At 41.2% G+C, this 21985-nt stretch overlaps 1 protein-coding gene and 1 long non-coding RNA gene across 3 annotated transcripts in view; one reads left to right on the plus strand and one right to left on the minus strand.

Moving 5' to 3' along the window:
• The window catches only part of LOC130427591 (uncharacterized), a 94856-nt gene that overhangs the window by 38654 nt on the left and 34217 nt on the right, over nt 1–21985 (plus strand). The window contains exon 4 of one of the 2 annotated variants that reach the window (XR_008907320.1): nt 13527–14829. The exons of the other annotated variant lie outside the window; for it this stretch is intronic. This is a non-coding gene — a long non-coding RNA (uncharacterized LOC130427591). Of the gene's footprint in view, nt 1–13526; nt 14830–21985 lie in introns of those variants that run through there. 2 annotated transcript variants of the gene reach the window in all.
• Nucleotides 4593–21985, minus strand: part of satb2 (SATB homeobox 2) — a 37155-nt gene continuing 19762 nt past the window's right edge. The window contains exons 5-14 of the mRNA XM_056755134.1: nt 20256–20382; nt 19525–19648; nt 18771–18873; nt 17926–17967; nt 17237–17808; nt 16596–16808; nt 16036–16122; nt 14854–15006; nt 11191–11385; nt 4593–6993 (exon numbers count right to left, since the gene is read on the minus strand). Coding sequence (XP_056611112.1) covers nt 6373–6993; nt 11191–11385; nt 14854–15006; nt 16036–16122; nt 16596–16808; nt 17237–17808; nt 17926–17967; nt 18771–18873; nt 19525–19648; nt 20256–20382 — 2237 coding nt within the window. The 3' untranslated portion in view covers nt 4593–6372. The remainder of the gene's footprint in view (nt 6994–11190; nt 11386–14853; nt 15007–16035; nt 16123–16595; nt 16809–17236; nt 17809–17925; nt 17968–18770; nt 18874–19524; nt 19649–20255; nt 20383–21985) is intronic.

A 21985-nucleotide genomic window follows, 5' to 3' on the forward strand; every position in this document is an offset into this window, starting at 1 on the left:
CAGAAACGATGATGCCTTTTATTGTGTCCGCTTAAAGCCCTCGGCCGCATGGGCCTCTTGAATTTCCTAACACACACTTTTCTGTGGTTTGATAATTACAAACAGACAGCACAGTGTTAGAAAGTTTGGGTGGGGCTTTGGTGGGCCAATATTAATTCAGGGGTGTGTGCTTTGCTCATGCCCAAGTGATGCCCACTAATCCATAGGCACTGACCCGATTACCAAAGTATCAAAATGAAGTGGCTGTGACCTCTATGGAAAAAGTGCCTATTTGAACTATGTATTCAGGAGCATTGCGGTATGTTTTTCATTGGCTAAAACCATTTGGTCACTCATAGTTTGAAAGGATGGTACTGATCATCTGACATTTATCCCTACTAGACTAGATTTATGGCATAAAGATTTGCTCAATTAAGACAAAAACAAAACAAGGTCATGCTTGTCCCTCAGCTTTAAAGACCCACTGAAGTCCACTGAAATATGCAGCTTTGTTGGGTACATATTGAGTGGTTCATGTACTTTAAAAATAGGCAATATCGGGTGCAGGGGCTTGAGTTGTCATATTCTAGAGAGCATTTAATTAGTTAGAAATGAATTTATGAGACGCTGAAGTGCAGAATGATGTCATCAAAGTCGGTCATCCCTTTTGGTTAAAGTAAGAGACTTGCTTATGTTTTTAATGCGAGTTTTGTCAATGTTTTGGAGCAAAATAACTTTTTTATTTAAAGATGATTTTAACGTAGTTTGCATTCTTTTCACTAGCTGCTGTAGTGTTCTGATGAGGATGTTTTAGCAAGTGCCTGTCTTTGTTTGTGCTTGTTTTCGTATCACTTGCTACCCCACCTTTTCACCTAATGTAGATACCATGTTGTTATAATTTGGCATAGGATGATTTTTGTCAAGAAAAAAACAGAGAAAAATAATCCATGCGAAGAACCAAAGAGCAACACAAAGATGGCCAGTAAAGAATACAGATATCAGTTGAGAGAAATAGGGACGAAAAGAATAAGCGAGCAGAGAGAGATCCAGGTCGCCAAAGCTATCAGCAGCTGGGACTGAAACTCATCAGCTAGAAAACAAACTGGGCCACACATCCCTCTCTGGGTGGTCTGGCTCCATTGCACTCATAGAACGAGTGTGCTGATTCTCTTCCAGTGGATGCAGAGGCAAATCCTGCCAGGGACTACAGTTTTATAGCTACTCCACTTCGGCTCCTGACGCTCTCATTGCGACTGAAAAATCCTCTGGCTAATCACATCCAGTCCCAGACCTGGAGGGGGAGAAAGGGTTAAAGCAAGCCAATTGAGCGAATAATAAGTTCAATTAGGAGATTGGAGGGCTGGTGTGGAATAAAAACCAGAGGACACTACCGCAAGCTGTTCTTGGAGAGAAGGGAACCATGTGAAGGAGGGAGGCCTGGCAGGTGGCCAGAGGTGGATGGAGGAGTACCTGGGGTTAGGGACTTTAACGTGAGGTATCTCCATACGTTTTTAGCGAGTGAGCAGGAAAGGGGTTCGGATAATAAAATGACATTCTCTTGTTGTACAGAATAAATGATTACAAAAAATAATGTACTTTAGTGTGGCAATTCAGTGGAGCTAATGCCAGCGGACGTTTTTGCGCTTGTATATAAATGCATATTTTATAACCCACAACAAACCCAAGATAGAACACAATAAAATGAAAGCAAGAAATAGGTTAGAGGGTTAGAGAATACCTGCGATGGGTTGGCACTCCATCCAGGGTGTATCCTGCCTTGATGCCCGATGACTCCTGAGATAGGCGCAGGCTCCCCGTGACCCGAGGTAGTTCGGATAAGCGGTAGAAAATGGATGGTTAGAGAATACAATAAGGCATTAGAGCATTGATGCGGGAAACTTTTCCTCAATGAAGTTCTTGTTTACTGAGCTGAAACAAAGTCATGTTTCTGTTTTCAATAGGATTTTTAAATAACCGTTGATTCAAAAGTATTTATGAAAAAGCACTTAAGACTAACAGAAAATTGTGTGTAACGCATCAGATTGTAGTATAGTGATTTGTTTATTCAAATTTACTTGATATTGAATGAAATTTAAATAGATATGCATTTAAAACCACATTGTAATTTCCAGTAACATTTCACTTATTTATTTTTTTTGATTGCTTTTATTTACAAAATGGGACAGTATTTTGGTCCTTTACCTATAAACCTTAAACTCATTTGTCTCCATTCCTAATCCCTCCATTCCTAAACAAAATACAACCATACAACCAGCCCCAATAGATTTTAGGAAATTTTACTTTTACTTTTCTGTAACTTATTTGGGACCGGACGTAATCAGGTTGAAAAAACACACACAAAAGTTCAATTTTCCTTGAATGCACTTTATTTAAACAACACAATTTGAGAAACAAAATCAAAAACAAAACATTGTCATACAAACAAACGAGCCAAATGATGCACATAAGTTAATTATCACTTAGTGATAATGACACTGCATTAAACTGACTAGGAAAGTACCAATTCAGGAGTTGCAATCCTGATTCACATTGTAGGCGTTTATGAGTACAAAAATCATGAAAACAATGATGAAAATGATGAGATCATATAAATTGTCATCTCCGAAGCAAATAACTGGAACGTTGTGCTTAATTCAGAGGCACTGTAAGATATAGAGCTACGATTATCCTTCCTATCCGTAGGGTAACGAAATGGCAAGAAGCAGATTTTACTGTTATACAGTATCCGACCATGTCAGTGAAAATTAGGCTAAAGTCTCAATCAACATTTGATTTTAATCATTTATTTCACTATGATTTCAATATGTGACATGGCCTTACTCGGTCAATATTACAAATATTCAGGTTTTATTTTCACAATGTGTTCTTTACATTATGTAGTATGATTTTACTGTTTTGTACATAAATCACTAAATATGACTTTAGCCGGGTTTTCACAGGCACGGTCACAAATCTCTGCATTGTTTTGTTTTTCTTGTGTACTTGCAAATTGAATACCTCAGTGACACGTTATAGACTAAGTAGGTCAAATGTGACCTTGTCCGAATCTGTTTGTGTTGTCTCTAAATATTATGAAGCTTTTGAATATTCACCCAAAAGTTTGAAAACCAACCCAACGTTATAATGGTTTTGTCAACGACCAGATACTTAGCAAACTATTAAACTTGATCTACACGACTCTACAAGCCTTTGTCTTAAACGCAGTTCCACTTCTCAGACACACCACTCCGAGAGTCTGCTGTCTCTCAAGGAAGTACTCTCTTCACAAGACATGATCACCCCCACTTAACCTCGACACCACAGCATGAGAGAGAACGATTACTTTCCCGCCTGGTGAACGAGAAAATGAGGCGGCATAAAGATGGTATAGTGAACTGAAATGACTGAATGAGAATGAAAGACATCGATAATTGGGCAGTGACCTTGACCTAGTGCTCATCAGGGACTCTTGGAATCTTCTTTGTTTTCTCCTAAGCGTCTCGCCTCTCTCTCCACTAACTCTGACAAAGGCAGAAAGAAAGGAGGAGATAGAGGAGAAGTGCGTGATGTTCTCTCATGCTGAGTGCGAAGCCACCCTCACGATAGGTTAAACACCAGTCTAGGACATACAGACACATGCACGCACAGGCTCTCATCATTTATGAGGATAATTTGGGAGGTGTATATGGATGGACTCATCAGAAGTGCTTGTCTCCAGCTGATCTGGGCTCGGCGGGGCGGCAGGATTTTGAGAAGATGCCTGGAGAGTAACGAAAGGGGTGGGGCAGGCCCCCAAAACGAAGAATGATTGACAGATATAAGTAAGGTGTACATCAAGCAGGCAATCGCTACCGTGTTATTAAAGACCTTTTGCAAGAATCTGCAGGTATCCAAGATAAAGATTGTGAGTCATTCAAAAGGCTATATTCATTATCAAATGCAACCAGAGACAATATGTCACGTATAAAGCAAATGTAAGTATTTATTCCATTAAAAAATGTCAAACAAGAGCTCCTGAGATATTGAACACCTTTAATGTGAGAACTTAACTTTTTTTCCCATATTTGATGGAATTGTTGGGGCAAAATGAATTTCTACGTAACTGTTGTTTTGGTTGGAGAATGTAGAAGACAGCTATCACTATGAGTGAGGAACATGCTCTTGACATCTTGACTACTTTGTCAGCACCAGCACTAGCACTTCCATGTAAATTATTGTCACTTTTGTTTTCTTTTAAGAGTGATCTAGTTATTGAGTCGTTTGCTTTATATTGGCCTTTCCTTGAATCAAAGGAGGAAATGCAGCTTAGCTTTGGAGCACAAAACAACCTCATAGGTAACATGGTTTATCATTGTAATTCCGTCTTTTATTACTTACTGAGAAAAATATGTGTGCCCCCTTTTAACTAATGTTCTGCTGAAATGCATTGGTTTATAAGAGAATGTTCAGATTTGGACACTGTCTATGTGAAAGATTTAATATGCTCAAAGTAATTCAAGAACCACGTCAGCATTTTGCACAGTAAAGATTCTAAATAAAACATTTCCATTTGTAATAGACAAAACATGGACATAGATCACAATTAACACTTTGAAACAAAAATAGTTTAAGGGTAAGGTTTTAACAACATTTTTTTTTATTTTCCATGAAAGAGTAGGTAGCAGCTGATTCTCACAAGCAAATCAGAACCCTGGATCCAAGAGTTGTCATGATGTCATGAGTGTTTCGCAACAGACGGCCATGTTGCCTCATATTAGTCTTTGTTGTTGAACGTTCATTCAGAATGCAAAGTTCATGCTTCTCTGATTGGCTCAATAGAAGGATTGTCATTTAATGCACAAAAAGATCATATATTTTCCAATGATATTACTTTTGCTCCTGTTTTAACTTCTCATCTGCCAAGTGCTGTTCTCTTTGGAAGTTTTAATGTTGATAGAATTGGCAGTAAATATATATATATTTCAAATGATTTACTCAGTAACTTCAGTAACTGCTTCTAATTCTTGCCTCTCTGTTTTGGCAGTGTTCCATTCTTTCACAACGTCTCTTATTACCAACACAACCACTCCAAGCCGAAAGCTGATATTAGACCATGAAAATACAACTAAAAATAACACCAAGAACAACCATAAAAACAATAACAACAATAATAATTGCGGGTGAAGATAGCAATAAATAGTGCTGTGGAGTTGGGTGTGGGTAGGTGTGGTCAAATCAGGACATTGTGGGCACCAGTCAGTAAAATAGAGAGAGATGAGGGAGGCGACAGAAGAGTAAAGAACTACCACACTTCCACGCAAGCGCTTGATTGTTGACAGTTGCTGGAAACCATTCGCTTTCCCCTCTAGGTCAGTGGCAGGCTGATGCAGTTAGTCTGCATTGTCTTTGATTCTGTCAGTAGCAGTCAGTCCTCCTGCCACTAGATCCTACGTTTTCCCTCGCTGTATTTTTTAAGTGCTGAAAAAGAACAACTGGGATGAAACCTATCATCTAAATGTCTTTGTGCAATGCAGGCACTCCAATAAGACAGATCGGTTGTGAGCAGTCTGGGTTGGGTACATGGGTGGTGGGATAAAGGGTTGACTTTGTTAACCATGTGGGACTGCTTGGAATGATGTGGTTGGTTGTGGGAGGGATGGCGCAATCTTCAAAAGCGCCATTGGGCTAACTGTGGACCTTTTAGCACACCACATGTGTTTATAGTAGGGTTCATGGGCTGGGCCGATGTGTAAACCCAACATCCCATCTGTACCTTTAACCCAGCCCCACGCTTTAGCCCCGGTTGGTGACAGTCGGAATGCCCCGTCATGGAGGGGAAAATGAGGATAGCCACAGCCTACCACAAATATCCCTGATAAGGCAGGATTGATGATATTGGTGTCCTAATGAAGATCAATGGCTCATCTAAAGCTATGTCCCTGCCATTAACCCTGTGAAGAGGGTGCATGTATAGTGGTATCATGTAAAACACCCTTAGCACATCTGATTCTATTCTTTTATACTGCAAATGATGTGAAACTGTTAATTTTATGACATTCTTTGCATCCCTGGGGTTTAAGCAGCCATCTTAAAATGTGATATGAACAACTTGTAAAAGTATTTACTACTATAAAATGAAAGCTTTCCAGTCAACCAGATACCTGTCGTATTCTATAGGGAGTGTTTATGTACCGTCTTATCCTTATTTCTAACGTGTGATCTACACACCTCACTTGAAGTTTGTCTACAGCCTTAGTCAATGTGCGGATCTCCTCTGGTTTGCCTCCTACAGGTCCTCACCAGACAGTAAAATTGTCTGTAAACCCCTAAGCTGTTTTCTTCACAATCTTCTATGAAATAGTTGTAAGTGCTCACCCCAAGCTTTCCCCACCAATAGTCTCTAATGAAGCTGTTTTATCTCTGATATTCTGCCTGATCTCTGGGACTGGGGGACGTACCACACGGGGGCAAGGAACTGGGCCTGGCTGATCCCAGAGGCATGCCTTTGTCTTTACTGTCATCTTGACCTGAAGACGAAGCTGGAGTGGAAGCAGAGTTAGCTGCTCCGGTTGATGCACTCTCATGCCCACTGTAGATCTCCTCGTGACCATCTTCACTAGACTCTGCCTCCTCTGAACTGGAGAGCAGCTCTTCGTCACGATACTCGGCCACATCCACATCGCCGCCCTCAGCTCCTAGCTCCTTCAGCCGGCCGTGATGTTTCATGTGATATCGTTGGTTCTGGAAAAACTTAACTATGGTGTGTTTGGGCAGATCCAGCTGGGCTGAAAGGGTGTGAATTGCTTCCTGGTCAGGATAAAGGCCCACATCTTGAATAAAGCTCTGAAGGATGCCTAGGGCCTCCAGCGAGATCTTGGTACGGGAGCGAGGCTTTTTGGTGACAGAGCTAACCCCTCCGCTGTTGCCTGATGCTGCTACAGCCGGATGGTTCTCTTCAGCTCCTAAACTGGGCACTGGGTCTTCTCGGATGGGAGAGTGGTCCTTCATTTGCTGCACAGGCTGTCTGTGATGGGCCTGATGAGAAAGAGGAAAGGATGTGTTAGTGGGGAACAGTGATGTTTTACCTGATGCTGGAGGCAAAGGTCATCAGAAAGAAATAAGTGAACAGCTGTTTAAAGTTCAAAGTGTTCTTTTACTGAATGTCCTTTGGAATAAATGTCCTCAATGCACTTGTGATGACCTCTGGTAAACATCTAACCAGACTGTGTCAGTTTATGATTGTTTAACTTTGTATGTTGTACACATATTGAATGTCTTGTCATTCTAAGAACATCTGACCAAGTATAAATTCCATTCTTGTAAACATACATACTTATTTATTTCAAATATAAAAGAACATCAGCTAGAAAATAACAGTTTTTATGTGAGATATGAAACTTTTAAATAATTTTAGGCCATTGTCTTGTACAAACACAGTGTAGCTGACTAGCAAAGCAATGCTATTGTTTTTACATGGATGCAGAGATTGTGTTCGCTTCTCTCAATAAATTCGCCAGTTTTTCGCCAGTTTGTGCGGGTGAAACAAGAATTGGGGGAGGTGAGGGTGGCCAGGATGCAATGTAGTTATAAAACAGAATTCAATATAAATGTCATATATTAAATGGGCTAGATAAAGGATCCGACGGCTTCAGATACAAGGGAAGGTGGAGTTTGTCACAGCTGAGCTATCGGAGTCTCTGGCGCTGTCCTGCTGGTTTTATGACCAGGGTGGGGTGCCCAGTGCCTCCACACTGGAATGCTAAGCTATAAATCTGCGGTGCATTAAAATTAAAGGACCTACATAAAGATAATAGTCATGCGTCTCTCTCTCTCTGTCTTTCTCCTGCTCTCTCTCTCTATTCCCTAAATAATAACAGGGTCTTTTTAAATAATATTGAGGGCAGGCCAGACCATGAAATTGCTCCGATTTCACTTGTGGGGGCTGTTTTGGGCTGGCGCTTTACAGGAAGTGTGTAGGTTTGTTCTTTTTTCTTCTCTATTTCTCCATAATGTATTACTTTCCATGTCTCAGAGAAACAAACAGAGGCCACAAGAAAGGATCAGAAAAAGAAATCTCAAAGAAGTTTAAAGATGGTGAATAATTAGATTGACCACAAGGAATAACAGTGCAAAATACCCTTTAGCCCAGCGAAAGAGACCACACACACACACATTTACAACTCATTCATTCTGTATATATTTGCTGTATGTACCGTATTATGAGATTCTGGGAAAACGTTAGCTTCATTTTTTCATACTAAAACATATACACATCTAAAATGCACCAAACACACACTTAAAAGAGACTGTATATTATTTTATTTTTTTGTCCATGCTCACATACACTCACGCACAAACACCTCATAAGCAGGCCTGTTCTCATTCACAAACTAATGATGACAACCATGTGTCCTAACTGAAAACAAAAGAGAGGCTTCCAAAAGCCCATCCAGACTAAAGAGACTTAGAGGCCTGTGTTCATGTGCTCTAATAGAGGACGTTAATGAAGACCTTTTACTGCCAAGCCAAAAGAGTGACTCCATTTCAAAATCAACCCCAATCCTGCTTGAGCTATGAAGTCAGCCTTCGATTTCCTCCACCATCCAATTTATTCACCTACTCAACGTCTTCTCAACCACAGAATTTTTCCTTCACCCTCCCAGACTCCTTTTTCATTGTATAATTCAATAATCATACTCATTGGTTCCTTCTTTTCTAATTCCAAGTTGGGACGGCTTTGTGAGTTTATTGCATTAAGAGAAAGTTACTTTTTTCTTTAAACACCAATCAAGGCAAATTATGGTGAAAAAGTATTAAAGAATTATAGAACATAAAAGATTCAGTTGATTCTTAATGAGGACTGTTTCTCGTGGGGATGAAGGCGGGGCTGGAATGGGGGAACTGTGTTGTCACAGGAGACACCATTAAGAAGCGGATAAATATGTAATGATGAGAAAGACACTTTGCTGTCGGTTTGCTTACGCATGACTTCACCTTCCCCAATCACAGTTTGCATCATTTTCCCTTCCACATTGCAAGTACCTCGAGAATGGGTAAATCAGTATTTTTATGCCCTGAAGTTAATTTAGGAATGTGTAAAGTTTAGGCAGTCGACACAAATAACAAAAACTGTCAATTAGTAACCAAGTACAACCCGATATGACTAAACCATATTTATCATATAATATAATATAATATAATGTATCACGGATCGCAAACTCACCTTAGGCACTACTTTTAATGTAGACACAAAAAAATTAATAAAACTGCTAAAATTAACTGAATAACCTTTTTTCATTATTATGTTTTTATAGTTTTGGATGGTCAGTGACATCAGTAAAACAATGTTGCCATACTGGGTGTGTGTGTCGGTGCGCAAGTATGCGCATTGCCAGCACTCTGTTGGGGTCCCAATCCACACTGCACGGTCTAGAGGGCACTCCAGCGCACATTGCAGCATCCAATTTAGCAAAAACAAAAAAGAAATTATTCATAAGGAATGTCCTGCCAAATGAGCAGAGGGAGGCACTTAGAACCACACACCCGAATGCATCCAAGAGGAAGCGTGGAGTCATCCAGAGTGTGTTTAGGTGTGTGTCTCTAAGGTAAGGTGAGCAACGAGGTTCGCTTACACCTGTCCTAGAGTTGGTTGAAACAGTTACGCTACAACCCCATGCACATAACACAAACATTTGTTCACACATGTGCAATGACTGCATCACACAGGCGATAGTAAATCTTGGCGCTGTCTGTCCGTAGACCACTTTCCTTCTCTGTCATATGAGAACAAGACAGTCACTCTTTTTATTTGGTTAGACACATATGAGTGTTAGAGGATTTCATGGTTCAACTGAGGGATAATGTGTTGAATTATAATTGATGAACAAATTTACACATCATTTATGATACTAACGCCTCACCTACACCTACTGTACATTTGAAGTGGCATGTTTGGGGGAGTCACACTGAGAGGGTCTTTGCTTAAACTGTATACATGATGTGTGTGTGTTCGTTCACTTATGTGCTCCTGGCTGCATGCGCAGATGGGACGCATGTGCCGTCTGTGGTAGGCAGGCTGGAGCCGAGGGGGCTGCTGGGTATTTTGATCTGACAGGGGTCTCTTATTACTACATCAAAACATTGACATGCTTCCGTATGCTGTATGCTCGCATATGACACAATGTCACTTTTGGTTTTCGTTCTTTGGGAGGTTTCTGGACACTGACAACTAAATCTATTGCTAACAGAAAGGCTGGTGTAGTTATACAGTAGTCAATATTGTGCAGGAGTCACTGAAGGTTTGCTGTAGTGAAATCCCAAGAGTCACTACACGTGGGTGCGAGCATATGTGCGTGTGTGTGTGTGCCTTTTCTTCCCGTAATTATTAATATCAGGGCTGTGGTGGCACTGTCTGTCAGGGTGTGTCCTTAATGGGGCATTTCCTTCTGCGCCCAAAACACATAAATGAGTGTATTTACACACACACATGCTGCCAAAAGACTGTTTATTCCACTGACAAAATAGAGAAAGCAAAAGAGCGAGCGAAAGATACGTAATGCACCGAGAGACTACCCTACAGTCACTCTGTCTCCATCTGTTTGTACTAAATCTTAATACGACTGCTTAACTAAAGTTAATAAATGTTAATAGACAGCAATCATTGAGAGTGAATAAAACCACATAGTTTTACTGGCAGGATGAGAAAGAACAGTAGGTTTAAAAAGAAGGTGGAAAGTATTGATCCAAGAGTTTGTAGATTTATGTGTATGCGGTTTGTGTGCGCATGTATTTACATATGAGTATTTGCTTGCGTGTGGGTGTGCATACTGTATATGAATGTGTGTGTATGTTAATGCTGGAAAAGGGTGTGTCCACAGTCTATACTGTAATGACCCTGGCTGGCATAGGGGAAAGTCCATTTAATCAGTCGTGTGTTATTTGGAATTGTGTGTGATTAAAGAGTTTGGAGTGTGTGGGGTTATTAGATGTTGGCAGGAACGCTGCATGAATGATGCTGATATTAAAACTGAAGCCTTGTAGAAATGTGCATTGACACAATAAACACAGACACATAAAATAAAGAGAATTACGCAACATTCATTAAGCAAATTTCATTCCTTTGTCTTTCAATTAGTTGAATTAAATTCATTTAAATGATTACATTTTATTCAGGTCTAGTTATCTTGTGTTTATGGACATTTAGAGTGTTCAGTAGGATGTTTGAAATCTCACCTGAGGGTCAGAAGGCATGTGCAGTACAGTGTGTAGTCGCTCGCTGTGGTGATGGCGGGACTCTTCCTCATACACAAGGTCCCTGTCACCCTGCAGTAGGCTCAGAAACCTCCGGATAGTACACAGGTTCTCCCAGAGAGTCCTGTTCTCTGGGCTGGGACTCTCTTTCCAGCGAAGCAACTCACACAGCCATCCCTTAAAAACAAAGCATTTTAATTAATAATACAAAAATAATTTATGAAAGTATATTTTTATTCAAAAATACAAAAAGTCTGTAACAGGTCAAGTTTAAGTACTGTACACAAAACCTACTTAATTTGTAACCTAAATCACTAAATGATAACTTTTGTAAATGTGTCAATGGTGATTCAGATACCACTCTTTTGCATTCACGGAGTTGATTCAGAACATTCAGACTGACTAAAACCATATGAATATCTCATTAAAAAGAACCACCGGAAGAGTAATTTGTTTGTGAATCAGACTAAAGTGGTTGCATCCACAAGGACTGAAAATAATACTCATCAGAAAAATATGAGTGTAGATTTATTTCATAGTGACTAATTAGGTATAGACTTCAAGTTCAAGTACATTTCTAGAGAAATAAACTAAAAACAGTATTCAGCTTTAATGGCACTTAAAAAGGAAAAAGTTCACTTTAATCAGTCTTGATGAAGATCAAGGGCTTTGAGGGAAGCCCCGCCCCCATTCCTGCTGCAGAGGGTGAGCTCTTATTGCACTATGCCATTGAGGACTGGATTAATGTAGAGAAATACTGGCTGCTGCCTTCCTCGCTGGTCCTGTCCAGCTCTTCCAAGTCCCTGCTGGTCCTGTCCAGCTTATCCAGGTCCCCGCTGATCCTGTTCAGCTCTTCCAGGTCCCAGCTGGTCCCGTCCAGCTCTTCCAGGTCCCTGCTTGTGCCGTCCACCTCTTTGTCAGCCAGCACATCCTCTTCAGCCTCCAAGAGGGTCCCACCTACCCTCCCTCTCCCGCCTCCTCTGTTGTCGTTAGCCAGTTCTTCTGCCCTGGGTCTGCTGGCATCAGGAGACCCCTCAGCTCACCCTCTGCAAGCCAGCGTCATTGGGTTGCATGAGCTTCGGTATCTCCAGCCGTCAGCTACCTCTGGGGCTGAGTATCCCAAGTCTCCGCCTCTAGCCTCCAAGACCGGTAATCCACCTCGGCCCTCAGACACATGGGCTACAGCTTGTCTCCGGCCCCCCTCATCTCCACCTTAGCCCGTCTTCGCACCAGGATCCGTCGTCCCTCCGACTCCGCCTTGGTCGGTCGTCGACCATACGCCACCTCGGGAATACATGGCGACCATCCGCCCCTCGTCACTCCGCCCCTATGGCTGTGTCAGGCTCCTCCTTCCTCCCGGCTCCACTTCCATCCTTGGTCACTCTAGCTCCGGCGCGGTCTTCCAGGTCCCTGCCTCTGCCTCAGTCGCCTGAGCCATCTGCTTTGCCGTGGCCCTCCGGACCCTCTGTGTCACCCGGGTTCTCCGTCTGGTTGGCTCCACCCTGGGCTCCTCTTCCATCAGAATCCCCTCCGTAACTGGGCACCGTAGTGTTGCCGGCCATCACAATTCCACCATGGAACTTCCCTCCGGCGACTCTACTAGGGTCATCTTATCTGATTTCTGGAACATCATTTGGCTTCCCCTGCTCCTCCTACCGTCCTCACCACCCTGGCCCCACCTAGGTCTTCCAATTGCCTGCCCCTCATCCACCTCCTGAACCCCAACCATCCCTCCTCAGTTGGACCTTGTCGGTACGAGGACTCAGCTTTTCAGAGGGGGGCGTAATGTCACAGTTATCTTCGGTTTGGTTTTGTCTTCTGTGTTCATTATTAGTTCATTAGTCCCTCACCTGATTCTGTTTCACCTTGTGTATTTAAGACTGTCTGTTCCTTAGTTCTTTGTCTGCCTTTGTCTATGTTTGCATGTGGTTCCTGTTCCTGTGTTCCGTTGCCTGTGGATTATCATTAAATACATTTTGTTGAATACTTTCCCTTGTTGTGCACTTCTATATCTAGCCAACACGTAACAGTGAGTACATGGTGACAGAATTTTAATTTTTGGGTGAATTGTCCCTTTAACTATTTAAATATTAATGAAGCACCTATAAACATCCACAAACCATCAGAAATCCATTGAAAGAACAGAGAGGCAAGAGAGTGTGTGAAAGACGGAGTGAAATGGTAGGAGATTAGAAAGATTTGATTATCTCTGCTAGACTGGGCCAGTCTTTGACACCAGCTGTTGTGTGCAGCCAACCTCTTCCAGCACACATTGTTAATGACCTGAGCATCTCTCTCACTCTCTCCTTTTCCCTCAGCTCCTCCTGGCCAGCTGCAGCAGATGGGCGCGTTCAGCCGTGACCCCCCACCCGACCCCAGACCTGTGAGACCTAACCGCATCTGTCACACACACATTTATGCTATATGTTCTAATATACACACACACCACCAGGGCACCACTTTGCTGACGCATCTCGTACTCGCAAACATTTCTAAACTCTAACACATGACTCCAGATGAGGTGGTCACACCTGCTAATCCATGTCCCAATAATGTAGAGTTCCTCTGACAAGGAACCAGCAGCAGAGACTGATGCTCTCTCAGGCCATTACATGGTAAGAATTAGGCGCAGCTGGAAGCGGGACCATATTTGACTAAATCAATTATCTATCTTTGGTCTATAATGAGACGGACACAAACAAATGGTCCAACAGATTTTCTAATTAGCACTTTGAATGCCAAGCTTGTGTTAAAGAAATGGACCAATGTAGTCTAACCAAAGTCCAAAATCTGTCAATAGTGGGTGAATTGAGATCATCCTTCCAGTAATGAACATGAAAAACATCTAACAAAAGTATTTAAAAGTACTAAAATAATCATTGATGTCCAAAAGTTAACAAGCAGAATGTTATGTTCTTTTTAATTTTTCAGCTAGCAATTCTTTCAGAAGCATTGAAAATGACTCTTCTTTGCTCTTCTATGAGCATTCTTTTATAGCTACTCTGTGAACAAGTGTCAATGTCAAAGGTGTGTGAAGTGGAATCAGATATATCTAAAACATAATGGAAAAATGTGGTTGATGTAGTGATGCACGTTTGTATCGGAGCATAAGCAGTGACTCATGGGAAGAGAGGGAGAGACTGACAGAGACAAAAAGAGCGAGATCTTTTGGCAAGACCTGGAATTGTAAGTCAGAGATGAATAAATGAAAGACATTTATCAGATTTATCATATCTGATTATGATGTTGTTGTTTATCAACAGTAGAGACGCGCCAGGATCAGATATAAAAGCCTGCATAGACGGACACCATTATTTCCCCTACACTGACTGACGAAAGCCCTTTTAAGCTTGGCATGTCCTAAAAAAGAAAGCTAAATTTAAGACCTCAAGAAACATATTTTATTTTAAACAAATTGGTTTTATGTAGTCTGCTTCGATGTTCTACAGTCAGTCTGAAAATCTGGGGAAGCCCATTCAAACACTGGAAAAACTTTGAAGCTACTAAGAATAAATGACTTATTTATAATTTGCAATTTCAGTGCCAGGTGTGGCTGAAGAATTATATTGAAGACGAGGAATGTGTCAGGTTAAGACAATAACTATAAGTGTAATCTGAATCAGTAGTTATTGAATCCATTCTTACTTGGCTCTTGTTGGCCGCCACCTTGGCAAACAGTGCCTGAGACACTTTTGCCCTTTTCATCTCTTGCTGGATTTCATCATAGATTGCTGACGTGATGTTAACCATCTGCTCCATTTTCAGGGGGAGGTCAGGGTTAGGACCAGAAGCCTTGGACTGGAATAATCCACCAAATTAAGGAAACAAAAAACAAATTGGTTAGAAAAATTATCATTTTTGATAGAGAGATTATATTTAAAGATAGTTTAGTAGACATGCATGGTATTTTTGACCCTGTTTGTTTTTGGATTGTACTGAATCACTATGCATTCTTTAGTAATTGCTTTGGAGTGCGTGTTTGAAGTACAGCATATTGATTTTGTGATGTGTTTTCCCATTCAATGTTTGAAGTCACTGTGCATGCACAGGCAAGTTATCTCACATTCCCCAGTAAAAAAAACGATTGTAAGATAAACATATACAGACATAATAGTAATGATAATACACAAGAACATTCCATAAGAATGAGTATTTTGTTCTCATATCAGAAGGATTTTATTATCTGTATGGTTTCATTGACATTCGTCTTAAGGTTGAAAACAAGCCCATTCATATTATTCATACAAGCATTCTGGAATGTCCATGCACAAGGTTCCAGGTCATTTAATATAAACCTGCCCTGACAGGAGCAGTGTCATGCTTTCTTGCCTCTGTCGTACTTTACAGGATTAAGGGCAAGTGATTGTAAACACAAATTTAATGGGAAAAAAACATGTCTCTAATTGACATGTTAACCTTTTAATATAGACATTTTAATATAGTTTGCATTTATTTGCAAGTCTCAGAATGAGGTACACTAAAATATGTACCTAAGTAGTGAAGTCTAAATAAGCTGGTTTTACTTCAAATAGAAAACATTTCTAAATCAACTTTAATGGATTGGGACACGGGGACAAAACTGATATTGTACTCTAGGTCAGTGGTTCTCAAACTGGGGGCCCCAAGATGGATACAGTGGGGCCCTAGATTTTGTGGGCTTTTATGAAATATCGAAATGTATCATACATTTTATGTAGTCAAACATATAGCCGCAAAAAAGGTTTTAAAGGCATAAAGCGATTTTTACATCCGTAATTGAAGGACATTTTTTAAAGTGTACAGCACATTATATCAGTAAAGGCAGTGAGTTAATTGTGAAATACTCACCGAGTTTGTGATTTTGGTCTTATTCTTCCAAATAGATGCCCATGCGTCAGGGGTTAACTGTTCATCAATGCTACGCTCCCACACTTTCTGTATTGGGTGGTATAGTGCGAGGTTAGCAAAAACACGTCACTTAGACCCCCAGAGGTCATTTTAGACGGTAATTTGGTTGTATTAGCAAGTTATCCACAATGTTTTTGTTAAATATCGATAAAAATTATAATTAGCAAAATACATCATATAAGCCTATAAGCATTTTTTCTAAACACAAAAGCGAAACTTTTGATCTTTGTTTTATACTGAAGCCAGAGCTTGCATTTTTTTTAAAACGCCGCTTTATATCAGCCAGATTACAAAGACAACAACGTACATGCCAAACCAAACAAGTAAACGGATCACATTAATCTTGACAGAAACAAAAGCAATCTCACAGGCTCTCAGATAAACAATTCCAAATCAGACACAACGCAATTTTTCAGGTACGCCCAGTCAAACAAAAACAGTGGCTCTACAGGGGAAACAGAAATCGCAGTGGGGATAACCTGGTAGAAAAGGCGGGTTACCTGAGAGAGGCGAACGCCCCCAGGGCTGGGGTTTGTGCTTGGGGGCAGACTCACAGGAGGGTTCATGCTACGCTCTCGCTCTTCCTGGTAAATGCGGTCCCTTTCGCTCTCATGTAGGTTGAGAAAGTTCTGCATTGCTTTGAGGTTCACCAGCAAGGACTGAGAGGCTGAACGGGGGTCCTCCTCTTTTCGTAAGATCTCTGACAACAGGCCCTGGTTTTCACAAGAAAACACACGTAAGCACAAGGCATCACTTTTTGCAACTTGTCCATGTAGTTCTTCACCTGCATCATGTAAGCCTCCACCCACTCATAAGGTAATAGAGCACTTTGTTGGCTATAATTGAGCATCATTTACGGTTGGGGTGACTCAGTTTACCAGGTGTATTAGCTGCTGAGAGGGTGGATCCACTGACCTGATATTTCTCTTCTACTACATAGCACCTTCATTATCTCCAGTGCATTTGATTCAATTACACTTGATCAGGTGAACTATGTAAAAACCTCATTAAAGTCATTCAAAATTATTGCTTTTACAATTGTTTCTTTTCAGAATAGTTTAGGAAGTTGTTTTCTTTTCAATCAAACAACATTTCGAACATTTCATCACCATGCAGACCGTATCAGACCAAATCGCTGTACCTGTGTGCGGTTGAAGGCAACTCGGGCGAACACTGCCTGAGAGACGCTGGCTCTTTTCAGCTCATCTCGCACCAGCTGGTAGATATCAGAGGAGACTTCTGCGGCTGAGGGGTTAGAACCAGGGTCTCCAGGCCCACCGGCTTTGCTAGGTCTCGGAATAGGTGGGTGATTGAGAAACTGCTGATTAAGAGCCTGCGGGTGCTGATGGAGGAGGCGGCTGACGGCCAGCTGCTGGTTGATAAGATGAGCCATGGCTAACTGTTGTCTCACCAGCTGTGGACTGAGTTGGGGTGAAAGAAGTCCCCCTGGTGCCAATAGAGGTTGCAGGGCTGTAGGTGGCGGCGGAGGAGGCACCTGCGCTCGTAGAGGTGGACTATGATGGAGCTGCCCATGAGATGATGGAGCTTGTTGCTGCCCTTGTGTTTGAGGCTGAGCTGAATTTTGAGGTTCTCCGGAGCCACCTTTGACAAGAGATCCAGTACTGTTCAATGGACCAAGCTGTGTCATCCCTGCCAGGTGAGGGGGTGGACGCTGCGCCAGTACACAGAAATCTGCAAGATTGTCCCTTTCAACTGTGAAGGCACAGAATATTTAGTCAGACATGATAAATTCCTTACCCTTAGGGAGTAAACGAGACAAATTAGACGCAGCCCTATTAGCCAAAGAAACTTCAAAGTGATGATACTCACCCTTAATTTCAGAACTTTCCCGGCCTTGCCACAAAAAATCCCCTGAAAGGCAAAAGAAACTCAGGGTAAGTGACAAATGCATTCCCTTACTAACCCCATGTTAAAACAACAGAATTCTTTCAGTAATCAAAAGGTTTAACAACTTCGGGTGAACCCAATGACTGACATGTGAGTCATCCAATAGGGTTTCTTTGCAGTGGCACACACATCTGGCAATGTGGGCTGAGTGTTTGGCTCTGGGAGGCAAGGAGCAGAACTAATAGAGGAGGTTTGGTGTAACTTAACACCACACATTCTGTCAGCACGCCGAGGATCTCTTTATTCTCCGCTGGTGCTCACTTACTACACTTGGGGTTTGGCCCCACTTTGATCTGTCATTATTTGTAATTATTTTTCTATTTGAAGGGGCAAGGAAAGATGGATTCCATCGCATTTGAATGCTGAGCTGTGGGACAACCCTCTGTAGAGGCCTGCCATTGGGAGACCCCCTGCAATATTTAAGAGGAAAGAAGAGTGTTTTCTATTAGGCAGCGAGGAAACTTGGGCTTCCCCTTTCTGTGTAAGAGAAGTCATTAGGAGATAATGTATAACACTCCACGCGGAGCTTAGAACGTCTTTCCCTCATCACCCCAAACACCTCATCACACACAGGCAAAGGGTCATCTGAATGAAAAAGATGCTTTCCTGGCCAAATCATGTGCTGGTGTCAGGTTGGCTGTCTTGCCTTTCTCCCTTGATTTTGGATGACGCCACAAATAAAGGAACAACAATGGAACATTGGGGGGTCCTTATGTAATACATGTAAAACTGGATCTGAGCAGAATTTCGATTGGTCATAGCCTTACCTTTAATCTTTTTGAACTTCTTGTACCAGCGACCGAACTCTTGGCACTTGGTAGTTGAGACATTGGCATAGTAGGAACTATTTACTATGGAGGAAATCATACTCTAGAGAAAGCCGGAGAAATAAAAGAGGTCAGTAAAAAGGCAGAAATGGGAACAATGATAGAGGCTGAAAAACAGAAATAAACACACATGGGTCAAGTTCTTATAATTACGATGATAAATGGCCTATAAAATACATTGCTGCGGGAAGCCACCCAGGCAAGGCGAATAGCGAACCCCATGACGAGCTCGGAGCCACAGTGACACAAGTAAAGACGAAAAACCCACACATATGCAAACAATTGATATGTGAATCAACACCCACGCAGAGTTCCACTTAAACACAGCATGCACAGATACATAAATCTCCAAGATTGCTTGGAGATGAGCGAGAACCGTTGATGCACACCCACATGGACTCACTCTAACACTACGTCTCTCTCTCTTTCACTTATGGTGAAGTAATTTCTGGGCTTTAGAATTGGCCCATGAATTGAGGGAATTTGAGTGGGAATTCTGAATTGAAGAAGACGATTCAAGCTCCATTAAGCATACACTGACTGCATCGATTACAACATCTGCATGCAAAGTCCAACACTATCCCCAACGTTTTCATTTTGTGTGTTATGTTGTTAGTTTTGGCACAAAATTGGACCCATGCTAAATGTGTGTGTTGAATAGCAGAAAATCGGTATGAGCAGTTAGTGACTGTACCTGGGAGAGTGGACATTCTTTCGCCAAGGTACTCTGGTTCATCTCTTTCAGCAGTTCTTTGAGAGCGTTTCGCACCGTGGCGTGGTTCCACTGTTCTGATGGAAGGTCCTCCAACTTGGCAAAGCTGTATCCACAAAAGCGAAATTTCTCATCACTCCACAGTTATCATTTTCAATTTCTAATCAATAAAGCAGAAGGCTTGGTGTCAAGTCAACAATATCATTACGGAGACACAAGGAAACAAAACCTGGATGATACAGAATGACTATCATCCTTGCATCTGGTGGCTCTGTTTATCTCTTCAGCATTCAGGAGTAAACTGCAATCAGTGGGCATTGAGCAGTTAAAAATTTATTCTGGTCTGTCTCCTGCTTATTTGACCTATCAACAATGCTTCTTTTACAGTCCTTCAAGTGAAATGATAAACTTTCTGATGGAAAACTCAAACTTTAATGTTATATTATATATAAAGGCAAAAGGGTTCCTAGTTTAACTGGTAGAGCATTCTGGTAATATTGATAAGGTCAGGGGTTCAATGTTTATATGTCTCTTTCTTCTGTGGAACACGAAAGCAGATATTTTGAGAAATGTTTTTCATGCAACGGAAGTTAATGGGGCCGATGTCATTTGGTTACTAGTGTTCTTCAAAATATCTTTGTTTGTGTTCTGCAGAAAACAGAAAGGTTTGGATTGTCATGGTTTGGAATCCTATTGACTCAGTCCTGTCTTACCTCTGTAGCCGAATGCGGAGCGTGACCATGTGGTAAACGTCCAGCAACATATCAGCGACCGTTGCCTCTGGAGCATCTGTCAGGTAATGGATGGGCAGGGGGTTCCAACGGCCCACCTTAATGATGCCTGCGGAAAGAAAGCAGAGCGAGTAGATTAACCCCACTTGATCTCATTGTGCCACAAATTTGCGTAGCATATTTCCATGACATCATCAGAGATGGCCTCTTGTCAATGATGGCTGTAATGAAATCTTAATGTGGGGATAAAATAGGAGGGGCAGCATTCTGTTCCGTAGGCAGCTCCACCAAACCCGAACAGAAGCCTGAAAATAGCACATTACATCATTACATCAGCACCCGCTTACAGTAAAAAATTAGCAATGGAGATCATGTGATTATGTTTAAAAAAGGGAGAAAAATCTAGACAGGGATTTTACCGGTGGGCTGGATTGGAGTTATTTGTGCTGGACAGAAACACAACGCATTGACAGAGCATGTGATTTCTTAAGTGCGTCAGACAAGATTATGCATACAGCACTGAAGTGACTGGGTTGTACTGGGAAATGCAATGAGTCACAATTTATTGTTTATGAAACAGCGATTATTTACACTGTGTGATGCATCATCGATTTCAGAAATTGTGTGGAGGTTTTTTGTTTCCGTCTTATTTTATGCAGCGGTTCATCCCAGGTTATAAATGCAGACAGCAAGAAACAATGATAAGCTTTTATCTATTAAACACTTATCAGGTTGAGAAGCATCCAACGCACATGCAGGCTGTGGACCACACCATTAATCGTAGGCCCCAAGGGCGCCTCTCGCTCTTTTACAACCAGGTAATATGTGTAGGAAGCTCATCTAGCGCATCACAGCCTCTGACAATTACATCACCCCCCCTCCATTAATGGGCTGTCATAAACACGGGTCAATGATTGTATGATTAACCCAAATTGACTGTTATAAATGCCTTTCAATGTGCAAAGGATGAGACGAGCGTTTATGGCTGAAGAGTAATCTGTAATCGGGGTGTCACTATGAGACAAAGCCATATTTCTGAACGATGTTGTCTGAATGTTTTGTAAATACGGCAGGTAACTAGGGCCATCCCAGACTGACCTGAGTGAATGACATGCGTTGCTTCCTCTTTTCGTGTAAGCTTTCAAATGAAAGTGTCATTTTAGGGCCTTAAGCAGTTTCAGTACTTTTTATTACAAAGGCCACAAACATAAACAGTTACATATTTAATTTTGATTAATCAGATCTGTTTCTGGATATATAGAATAGCTTTCTTTCTGATTTAACATTCAGTATTTCTCTAAACTGTCAAAAATATACAAAGGCATCAATTTTTATTTGCCATACATTGATGGGGAAAATAAAAAATATATATATAATGATATAATTTATTAAATTATTGTATAACAAGGAGAGCATATTGAAATTAAATTAACTATTTCCACCATGGCCCATTTAAACTTTTAATATATAGTTAAATTAAATATACAAATGAAATACTGTACATATTTCTAAAAGAGGGATTTAAAATATTGCATAATTTCCTTATGTTGATAAAATCGTAGTAGATAAAAGAGTTTTATATTAATAATTAATCTTCAAAAAGAACTGCACATATCGAAACTTAACCCTTAATAAAAAAACCTTAAGATACTTAATTTCTGTATCTTTTTTGTTAACTACTGTAATTATATAAGAAATTAATATTGAGAAAT

The sequence above is a fragment of the Triplophysa dalaica genome, chromosome 8 (assembly GCF_015846415.1).
Source record: "Triplophysa dalaica isolate WHDGS20190420 chromosome 8, ASM1584641v1, whole genome shotgun sequence".
Taxonomy (NCBI): Eukaryota; Metazoa; Chordata; class Actinopteri; order Cypriniformes; family Nemacheilidae; genus Triplophysa; species Triplophysa dalaica.